This window comes from Poromitra crassiceps (assembly GCF_964638095.1).
Source record: "Poromitra crassiceps genome assembly, chromosome: 6".
NCBI classification, from domain to species: Eukaryota; Metazoa; Chordata; class Actinopteri; order Beryciformes; family Melamphaidae; genus Poromitra; species Poromitra crassiceps.
The window spans coordinates 44,112,088-44,123,416 of record NC_139627.1 but is presented as its reverse complement, the minus strand read 5'-3'; the positions used below and the strand labels follow the sequence as shown (position 1 = coordinate 44,123,416).

The 11,329-nt window shown below is 46.7% G+C and overlaps 1 protein-coding gene across 1 annotated transcript in view; it reads left to right on the top strand.

Annotated features, from left to right (window-relative positions):
• Positions 1 to 1,981: 1,981 nt before the first annotated feature.
• The window catches only part of LOC310779060 (mitogen-activated protein kinase kinase kinase kinase 4-like), a 161,626-nt gene continuing 152,278 nt past the window's right edge, over positions 1,982 to 11,329 (top strand). The window contains 2 exon segments of the mRNA XM_083639557.1: positions 1,982 to 2,199; positions 2,404 to 2,469. Of these exon segments, the coding sequence (XP_083495683.1) occupies positions 2,143 to 2,199; positions 2,404 to 2,469 (123 nt within the window). The 5' untranslated portion in view covers positions 1,982 to 2,142.

Here is an 11,329-nt window from a genome sequence, read left to right as displayed (position 1 = left end):
CGCTATGGGCACCAGGACCGGGTCGGCACCGTGGTCCAGGAGCAGCTGCACGAAGGCCGCTTCGCACCGGTACCACAGTACCTTATCCAGCAGGCGTGAAGCCACGTCACGGGTCAGAACGCCAGCGGCCTGGAGCAGCAGGCGGAAGCACTCCAGGTGGTGGCAGGCGGCGCTCATGTAGAGAGGAGACCTCTCAAGGGTGTGAACACTGTCTATGTTAACAGGAACAGCAGCACGGAACCTGATGAGTTCCTGCAGTATGTCCGGCCTTCCCACCCGGGCAGCACGCCAGACCGGTGTGTCTGCGTATAGGCCCCATCTTCTGTTGGGGTCAGCCCCGGCTTCCAGGAGGATCTGGACGCAGTCCAGGTGACCGTTGACCACGGCCCAGTCGAGAGGCGTGTAGACTATTCCATCAGCTAGGTCTACCTGGGCTCCCTGGGTGATCAGGTAGGCCACACAGGCCGCACGACCCCACCTGGCTGCAAACCCCAGAGGGGTCAATGAATTGTAGTAGAAGCTCACAAACCTCCTCTCATTGATAGAGCTTTTGAAGCGGTCTTCCTGCAGCAGCGTCATCAGTTTGTCCAGGTCTCCTCTCCAGGCGGCATAGTGGAGCTCATGCCCTGCTTGAGCAGCCATTCCTTCAGGTCTGTGTGTGTGCATGCTGCCTCTCAAACGGAAGAGTTTGTGGAGTGGACATTATATGATGTTGAACATCAATCACTGATGACATCACAATGGCTCGAGTGACAGCACCGATGACATCACAATGGCTCGAGTGACAGCACCGATGACATCACTATCGCTCGAGTTAGATCACTGATGACATCGCAATTGCTCGAGTGACATCACTGATGACATCGCAATTGCTCGAGTGACATCACTGATTACATGATTTATGACATCATTATGGTAGTGGAAAGTGAATCAGTGAAATTACCCCCCCCAGCATTTTTGCCTTTATTTGGACAGTAGGCAGACAGGAAAGGTGAGGAGAGAGAGAGGGGAGAGAGAGGGGATGACGTGGCAAAGGACCGCGGGTCGGATTCGAACCCTGGTCGGCTGCGCGAAGGACCGGGCCTTCATGGTATGTGTGCTACCAGGTGAGCCTTGACTGACAAATCCAAGATGGCGTCCCAAGAGGGCCCCAAATTCCGGTGAATAGGGTACATTTTTTAACTAATAGATAATTTTGAAACAATTGTGCCCTGCAATGCCAATGCCAATAGAGCAGGTGAGGCCACGCACAGCCGAGCTGCGTATAGGCCAGTATAATACTAGGCCTACTATACTGTATGTAGGCCAGTCATTCGATGGGGTACCCATAGCTAGTGCTGTGTACAGCGGGAGGCTGAATGAGGGGTTACAGGACTTTAAACTGTTTGGGAACCCTAGTCTAGCCTATTAACGATGTTTGATTTTATATAGGCCTAGAGGTTTTTGTTGTCACTGCAGTTATTATTGATTGATCCTACCAAATCCGGCAATATGTAGCCTATTGAACTGTACTTCAAATCATGCCAATAATAAAGCACATTGGAAGATGGAGTGATTGTGTGTGTGTGTGTGTGTGTGTGTGTGTGTGTGTGTGTGTGTGTGTGTGTGTGTGTGTGTGTGTGTATGTGTGTGTGAGAGAGAGAGAGAGAGAGAGAGAGAGAGAGAGAGAGAGAGATGGAGAAAGAGAGAGAGATTTTGTGATTTATGTTACTGAGTAACAAAATGCCTTGTTTTCTGTTTTTGATTCTTTGTAATTGCTAAGTGTTGCTAATGTATGCTTTGGCAATGTAAGATGCACCCTATCATGCCAATACAGCCCATTTGAATTGAATTGAATTGAGAGAGAGGGGGAGAGACGAGGGGCGGGGAATATAGACAGAAGGACAGACAGAGAGAGCGAGCGAGGGAGGGGGAGAGAGAGGCAGAGCGAAGCCTTCAGCAGTAGGTGGGTCAGTGAGTGAGTCGGTCGGTATGTAGCGGGGCAGCGCTGCTTCAGTGTGGGATTACAGAGGAGGAAACCGCGCCTTGGATTGAAGTGATCAACCCGGGGATTATTAGAACCCAACCGGCCGAGGATGAGACAGGGAGCCGGGCTCTCTCTAGCGGAACACGGCGAAATCTGATCTGTATTAGCGTTACAACATGGCGAACGACTCTCCAGCCAAGAGCCTGGTGGACATAGACCTGGCGTCTCTGCGGGTGAGTGTGTTTGATACATAAAGCAGCTTCTAAACAGTGTTGTTGTTGAGCCCTGCTCTGTCTTTTGGGGCTGCTCTTTGTCTATGCGCTGGCATGGGAGGCCAGACATCGGGCGCAACCGGCTCACGGACCGAACATACCCTTATAATTATAGCTCATAAATAAGCAACCCTTTTCCTGTTTGTCACTTGTCCCCTCATCCAGGACCCGGCTGGAATTTTCGAGCTGGTGGAAGTGGTCGGCAACGGCACCTACGGACAAGTCTACAAGGTGGGTTTGATTTGTCCTCTCGGTGGAAACTGGAGCAGGAGCACAAACGCGCATCTATCCCGCCCGGCTGGCTGGGCCCAGCCCAGGCAGGGTTTATTATAGCACGAAGCCACGCACCCCCCTCCCTGCCTCCCTGCCTCCCTCAGTTCGGACCGCTGCGGTCTGGACTGGATTATCTCTCTTTGAGCTGGCTTCACATCCATTCATGTGTTTGTGTGGATGCAGAGATTAGCCTATACACACACGCACACACACACACACACACACACACGCGCGCACACACACACACACACACACACACACACACACACACACACACACACACACACACACACACACACCTAGTTTGGCCTGATTCCAGCTGTCCTCCTCCACGCCCTGGTCATGCACTGAACACACCAGTGTCTCCATGCATGACAGCATCATTACCACGCTGAGCGACTTGTGTGCTGTTGGGTGGGCGTGTTTCACTGCGCATTTTGTGCACACAGCGTTTCCCAGGCAGGCAGGCAGCAGTGATGGCCTACTGTAGTAGGTCCAATACACTGAGAAAGGCACCCGGTGGAGCATGGGTGCTGCTGCAGCCCACAGTTCTGTTTGTCCCATAGACTGTAGGATTCTCAATCACAGCTGACTTCCTGTCGAGGTTTGCTGTTGCCTGGTAGAAATGACATCACATCCTGTCGAGGTTTGCTGTTGCCTGGTAGAAATGAGAGGAGCGGACTGGGTCAGGGCTGCTGCATGTGTCTGGACTTGTTCTGAGCCATGTTCAGAATGATGCTGCTTTTTATTTTAACGCAGGGTTTACTAATCTGCAACATTTTTACTGAGCTAGCATACTGAGGTATGCTAACAGCTGCTAAGCTAACGTCAGATCACCTTATCACGGTCCGTCCGTTTACCGTGTTTCTCTCCTCACACAAAGTGCTCCAGGCAGCGCTTTCTCCATCATGCAAAAACGCTAACGTTATGTGTGAACAGCCCCTACACAGCAGATTAGCCCTGCTCTGTCTTCATTACCGTAGTAATAGATATTATTACAGGCATATGGCTAATGCCAAATTAACTGCTTAACATAGCCATACATTACATTTGGTTTTGGAATCAACATTAAGAAGAAGTGGGTAGTTACTAGCGTGAGTGGGAGTCGGGAGACTCACAAAAAACCCGGTATCTCGGTGGGATGGGCGTGGTTTTGCAGGACGTAGCAGCCCACGCTTCGGCGAGGTCCATGAGCATCTCAGCCCGTGCTCTGGTTTCAAGGCAGAGGAGGTGGTTGTGTTGAGGCATGGTGTCACAGAGGTTCTGGTTAGAGCGGGCTTATGGTCAAGGCTGTGGTACGCTCATGGAAATGTGACAAGAGCCAACGAAGAGAACGCGCATCAGGCACACAACACGTTTGTGATGCAGGACGTGAGGCATGGAATGATGTGTTTTTATGGAATCCCTGGCACGAGCAGTGATAGCCGCCATGACCAAACAGAGGAAGGAAGTTGTTTGTTTGGAATGAGTAGAAGTCGGTAGTTGGGGTGCTTTTAGTCAGAAGAAATTGTATCATTTATAATTCCAACCTTGAGTTCAGTCCAGCTTGGAAAAAACTGCTGTGAAACATGAGGTACTGTAGCTAGTAGTGAGATTTTCTTATCCCAACATATTTGTTATGTCACAATGGTAGCTAGCTAGCTAGTTGGCATAGTTAGCATTTGTTGTAGCCAATAAGAAAAGCTACAGGGAAAAATGTCAAAAACAAATGATCTGCGGTCAGGGCAGCAGACCACACACACGCCTCCTCGTTGGGTAACTGGGCATCGAATCCGATCATATAGTCACTGACGAGAACGCCAGCCTGGCGGCTAGCTTTGGTTAGCGCCTGCACATGTGCGTGCTGGAGTGTGTGTACATTATGAAGCACAAGTAGGCAGGCAGAGTGCTATGCTGCGGCTGGGAGCCTTTGTACATGTTTCTCTGGGCCGAGACAAGACAACAGCATTGTGGAAAACTATGTGTGTCTGTGCTTTTTGACTTTTTTTAAAGCCTCAACTGTGTGGCTCAGGGCGAGACTGGTGGCCGCTCGAAGTGTTTCATTAAAGGGAAGCAAGTGGTTGTGGAAATACTCAGACCCACTGGAAGGCAAATTAACCTCCACGTCATTTCAGGATTCTGTGAATCACGAAGATCACCAAGTTTGGCCAGGATGAACCCAGCATCTCTTCCCTGTGTGTGCGCACACTCGTACACTTGATCCTCAGTTCTTTGCAATTGGTCGAGGTTCCCCACTCACAGGCCAGCCAATAGATGCAGAGTGTGACTAACCCAGGGGTGTTGCAGCTGTGTGCATCAACCAGAGAGAGAGAGAGAGAGAGAGAGAGAGAGAGAGAGAGCGAGAGAGAGAGAGAGAGAGAGAGAGAGAGAGAGAGAGAGAGAGAGAGAGAGAGAGAGAGAGAGAGAGAGAGAGAGAGAGAGAGAGAGAGAGAGAGAGAGAGAGAGAGAGAGAGAGAGAGAGAGAGAGAGAGAGAGAGAGAGAGAGAGAGAGAATTCTGATTCCCGTCAACAATAGTCTTCTATTATATTGTATCTTATCACATTCCATTTAATTTTCTTTTATCTTCCTCTTTGAATATCTTCAGATTTTGTGATTTATGTTACTGGGTAACAAAATGTCTTGTTTTCTGTTTTTGATTCTTTGTAACTGCTAAGTGTTGCTAATGTATGCTTTGGCAATGTAAGAATGTGCACCTTATCATGCCAATAAAGCCCTTTGAATGAGAGAGAGAGAGAGAGCACAAAGGTGTTTTTGTTTAGCAGCTACAAAGACCTGCATCCCAGAAAAGCACATACTAAAGCATTTATATCCACTGTAAGGCATCAGGCTGATGTTCTTCACATTGAGTCATTACCTAAACCACCATCATTACAAGCAACCATTAGCAAGGGGGTCAAGGGTCACAGTCCCCTGACAAAACTCATGATGCCATAGGGCAGTGTTTCCCAACCTTTTCTGGCTTATGTACCCCTTGAGCTGTTACTATGTAAGTTTCCGACCAAGTACCACTATGTACCAAACCACATTTCCCAGGGACCACATCCACTGCATATACCCCCCCCCCCCCCCATAAAATAAAATTAGCTGATTTAACCATGCAATAGCAGCAGAAAGGCTGAATAACAATATAAGGCTACTATCTATCTGGTTCAAAATGGACACACACAACACACACACACACACACACACACACACACACACACACCTGCCAACATTAGGCTATGAAAAAGAGGACCCTTTTGGGCAAAAAAAATCCCTCGCCAAAATTTAGCCTAACTTTGGAGTGTTATTTAGCTACATTCCTGACAAGCTAGCATGACATGGTTGGTACAAATCGATTCCTTAAAGGAGAATTTCGGTTTTTTACACCACGGTCCGCATTTCCAGCTTAAAATATGATGTTTTCTACCCACAAATACTTTTGGGTTCATTCGGATCCCCACAGAAGATTTGTTGCACCGAGTACACTCCTCAAACACTCAAACAGGCTAGAACGGGAGCCTGCGGGGCATGCTGCACGCGCTCTGTAAATGACACTTTTTCTGTCACATTGAGGTTCATTCTGGTTGTAAATATAATTTATACAACAACAGAAGAGTCGGCTCCGATCTGCCCCGGATGGGGTTACAGTGCTCATCTTCTTCTTCTGTGGTTTCTCTGAAGAAGTGTGGTAAGAAGAGAAACCACAGAAGAAGATGAGCACTGTAACCCCATCCGGGGCAGATCAACGTTGACTGTTGTGTTGGTGTTAGCTTAGCTTCTAGCTATTAGCTAAATAATTATATTTACAACCAGAATGAACCGCGATGTGACCGAAAAAGTGTCATTTACAGAGCGCGTGCAGCATGCCCCGCAGGCTCCCGTTCTAGCCTGTTTGAGTGTTTGAGGAGTGTACTCGGTGTGACAAATCTTCTGTGGGGATCCGAATGAACCCAAAAGTATTTGTGGGTAGAAAACATCATATTTTAAGCTGGAAATGAGGACCGTGGTGTAAAAAACAGAGATTCTCCTTTAAGTCTTCTAGTTTCATACGATACCAGAAACTTCACTCTGGCTTTAAAACTGAGCCTGCTGCAGCCTCTGAAAGTAAATGTTCAAATATCGCGATTTTTCCGAAAATCGGCCCAATCCGGCAACTCCTCAGGGTTAATGTGTATGTAAAAACTGTTGTCTGTAAAAAAAAAATATATATATATATATATATATATATATACGGTATATATATATACGGTATATATATATATATATATATAATTTTCTTTTTGTGCAATTCTCTGGCGGACCACCAGGCGGAGCCCCACGGACCACCGGTTCCCAGTTTGGGAACCAATGGGGTTAGACCACCCAAATCAGTATTTTTATTTTACTGTACATCCCAGAACATGGCGCTAATGGCATTAGCATTGTCCATTCACATACTGTTTAACGTTAGCATTTGAGCTAAGTAACGCTATTGTATCAAACTATATCCAGGATGCACATTGCACATGCAACATTACTAATCTGATTAATATGACATATTTGGGTGATGTACCCCATCAAATTGCTGTAGCAGGTTGTTTTAAAGCTAGAGCAAAGCTTCTGGTGTCATCTGAATGGAACAATTAGTACATTTGAACATGAAAAATACAAATGTTGGTAAACTTTGATTACCAGTCCTTTTCATTAGTAGCTATTATTCATTAGTAGCTATATAATTGGGAGTGATGGTGTTACAGTAGGCTACTGGGGGAAGTGCACGGTCACAATCTGGCCCTCTGGTAGCGTGGACTTTTTTGTGTGGCCCTCTCCTCTCTATCATTAAAGCTGCCCATCCCTGCCATAGGGTGACCATGTAAGAAAGAAGAAGTGCATGGAAAGGCAAACAGAAATCAGTGCAGAGGAATATATATTTTAGGATGAGCCCAAAGTCAGCATGTGGGCTTGGGAATCCCCCTCTCTCAGAGGAAATAGTTTAACCCAATTATGACTGACTGAGCTTCTCTCCTTCATTCCACAGCTGTAATTGTTTCAGCCTCGTTGAGACACGCTGCTAAGTTGATCAGGCAATCGCACAAATCCAAAGGTGGATTTTCCCCCCGAACAGAAGAACAACTGTTGAACAGTTTGTGGCAGAAGAAGAAATGTTGAACAGTTTGTGGCAGAAGAAGAAATGTTGAACCGTTTGTGGCAGAAGAAGAAATGTTGAACAGTTTGTGGCAGAAGAAGAAATGTTGAACCGTTTGTGGCAGAAGAAGAAATGTTGAACCGTTTGTGGCAGAAGAAGAAATGTTGAACCGTTTGTGGCAGAAGAAGAAATGTTGAACCGTTTGTGGCAGAAGAAGAAATGTTGAACAGTTTGTGGCAGAAGAAGAAATGTTGAACAGTTTGTGGCAGAAGAAGAAATGTTGAACAGTTTGTGGCAGGGCCGTCGTCAGTGTTGGCAGGGAGCGATGAATGTTTGTCAGATGTCAGGAAGTCGTGCAGTGGAAGTCATCAGTGCAGCGAGGAGAAGTCGGCTTGTCTTTGATTGCCAGATTAGAAACCCACTTCCTCTGGCTTTGGCATGCATCAACACAAAGGGGTCTGAACCCAGGTTAGTTTGGTTTTCCAAAATGACAATATAAGCCCCCGAACAGCGAATCCTCTCCACCGACTATGGCTTTTTGAAAGCCCTGTTAATTTGGGCAGATCCCCTATGGGAGATGTTTGTGTCTGTAGTGAGGCTGGCTGGGTGAGGTGGTGAGAGGGGAGATGCTTGTGTCTGTAGTGAGGCTGGCTGGGTGAGGTGGTGAGAGGGGAGATGCTTGTGTCTGTGCCTGTAGTGAGACTAGCTGGGTGTGGCTGCTGGAGCCTCCCTGCTCTCCCTCCAGCAGCAGCTTTCATCGGCGGCAGACCATCCCACAGACAGGAAGTGGGCAGAGACTGCACTGCACTGCACTGCACTGCACTGCACTGCACTGCATCATGCACACAGCTTTCAGATACAATGCACATGCCATGAGATGTCTCTCCCTCACATTATCCTTGGTGTTTTTGAAAGTGGAAGTAATACTGGGAGCCAAATTCCATTTTCTATTATTTTCTACCAGTGACCTCTTTTAAATCGCTTCTTAAAACCTCTTTTTATTATAGACTTGCTTTTATGTGATGTCGTCTTTTTAATATATTTTCTTTACTTTTATCCGCTTTTTATCATCTTGTTTTATCATCTTTTTGTCACCTTTCCATTGCCTTTTTACATTTTTTATCTGAACTTTATCTTACTTTTATCTGATTGTATTATTATTTTATTTATTTTGATTTTCATCCTACAAGCATACCACTATTCGTATGCTTGCTCTTTTCCAGCTCTGCCATAGAAAGTTTATCCACGTTTATTATTGTTTTATTGCCTTTTAAATTCATAATTTGAGTATTCGGCTTTTTCTATTCCATTTCTATTTTCTATGTCAAAGCACTTTGTAAACTCTGTTTTTAAAGGTGCTAAATACAGTTACGGTTATTATGATGATATTGTTATTGTTATTATTTTTACCTCTTCTACTGTATGGGAGGCTATATATAGCACGGCCTGGCTGGCCATGCCTCAGCCAAGCAGAGCGGCTATAAAGCTGTCAGAGGGAATACAGTCATGTTGGCTCAGCGGCCTTCCGGCTATTCAAACAGGAATGTTACCCCGAGCTTTCAAAACACAGGATGCTACCGCCACCAACACCAACAACACCAACACCACCAACGCCAACAACAACAACAACAACAACAACGCACTAAAGCTGTGTGTGTCCGCGCGGAAACGCTCTTTACAACCAATGCAGGTCTGATCTACCATGAACTTTCCACACGGAGGAAGTGAAAGCACTGCCACTGGCTATATATATATATATAGCTAGCTATATATATCTCTATATATATAGAGATATATATAGCCAGTATATATATATAGCTATAGCTATATATATATATATATATATATATATATATATATATATATATAGCTTTATTTATTTTTCAGTTTCTATTACACTGAAAATATCACTTTAGATCACTTTCTATCTATATATAGCCTGATATCTATATATAGCCTGGTAAACCAGCCACTCACGTGAACTCACATTTCATTTTGTTCTGCGGGACCAAGTGACGGGCTGGTTTAGCAGGCTCATCTATATACTGAAGTAACGGGCTGGTTTAGCAGGCTCATCTATATACTGAAGTAACGGGCTGGTTTAGCAGGCTCATCTATATACTGAAGTAACGGGCTGGTTTAGCAGGCTCATCTATATACTGAAGTAACGGGCTGGTTTAGCAGGCTCATCTATATACTGAAGTAACGGGCTGGTTTAGCAGGCTCATCTATATACTGAAGTAACGGGCTGGTTTAGCAGGCTCATCTATATACTGAAGTAACGGGCTGGTTTAGCAGGCTCATCTATATACTGAAGTAACGGGCTGGTTTAGCAGGCTCATCTATATACTGAAGTAACGGGCTGGTTTAGCAGGCTCATCTATATACTGAAGTAACGGGCTGGTTTAGCAGGCTCATCTATATACTGACCAGCTTTTGATTTTGTGCCTTTTTTTTTAATATGCCTCGGCATAAAACGCCACAAAGATCATAATGCTGCAAGTTCACGCTAAGCATCTGAGCTTTGGGGCGCTGTATTAAACACGAGTCTTATGGAGAGAATGGAAGCTCATTTATTTTTTGGCTGCACCGCAACCAACAGTTCATAGGGCTCTATGAACGCGAATGTCACTGACTGACTGACTGACTGACTGACTGTCGTGACTGACTGACTGACTGTCGTGAATGGCTGACTGTCTGACTGACTGACTGACTGTCGTGAATGGCTGACTGTCGTGACTGACTGACTGTCGTGACTGACTGACTGACTGACACATTTTCAACTGGAGATGCACAGCCGGCGAGACCATGCGCCTTTCCAACTTACCGAGTGTCCTGGTGACTTTATTACTCAATAGTGACTAGCGAAAAATCTGCTGACTTTTTCTGCTGGTGGAAAGCAAAGTGTGTTGTTGAATCCTAAAGCATTTGGCAATGATATGGCTGTACTTGCGTGTGTAATTGACGTCTGCTGATCACAACTCTTCCCACACACAGGCAGCGTAGCCCCCCTCCCTCCGCTGAGAGCAGGTACCGTAGGATAGGGTCCACTTGTAATTGCGCTATGGCGTGCACCGAAACTGTCCCGGGTGGGCGGGGTCAGCACTTAATCTGAATCGGGCTATGCCACGGCGTGCTCAACAAGTGCAGCATGTATTGTTAGCTGGTAGCTGCTTTTCTTGGAAAAGAGTTGGTTTTGACCTAGTCTTGTTCCTGCACTGCCATCAGGCCCGGTGCAGCACCCGGCACGAGAAAAGGCTTCAAATGCTGCTACAACCCAACCCAACCCAAACCATAACCCCCTCCCCCCGCTTTGGCTACTTTGGACCGATCCTCGCTATGGAATGCAGGGCCGGGCTGCGTCCACCAGAGGAGGCATAAGGGGGGGGATCAGTGAAGGAGGTCAGGAGGTGGGGGGCTTTGGGAAGGAGGGATGGGTGGAAGAAGGGAAGGATGAAGAGATCAATGGGGAGAAGAGAGGAGGTGGAGGAGGCAGCTGAGCCTGACTCAGGGTGGGGGGGGGGGTGTCATGGCAACTGTAATCCCTCAGCATCAGACTCCACCACAGACTGTATAATAGATATGCATGTAGCATGTAGCATGTAGCCGCCGTGACGTCACCCTGTTTTGAAGCCTTGGGTTTGGCATGTGGACCGTCGCCATCTTGGCTATTTGGAGCTAGAAGCAGCGAGCACGAGACCAGGGCTTTC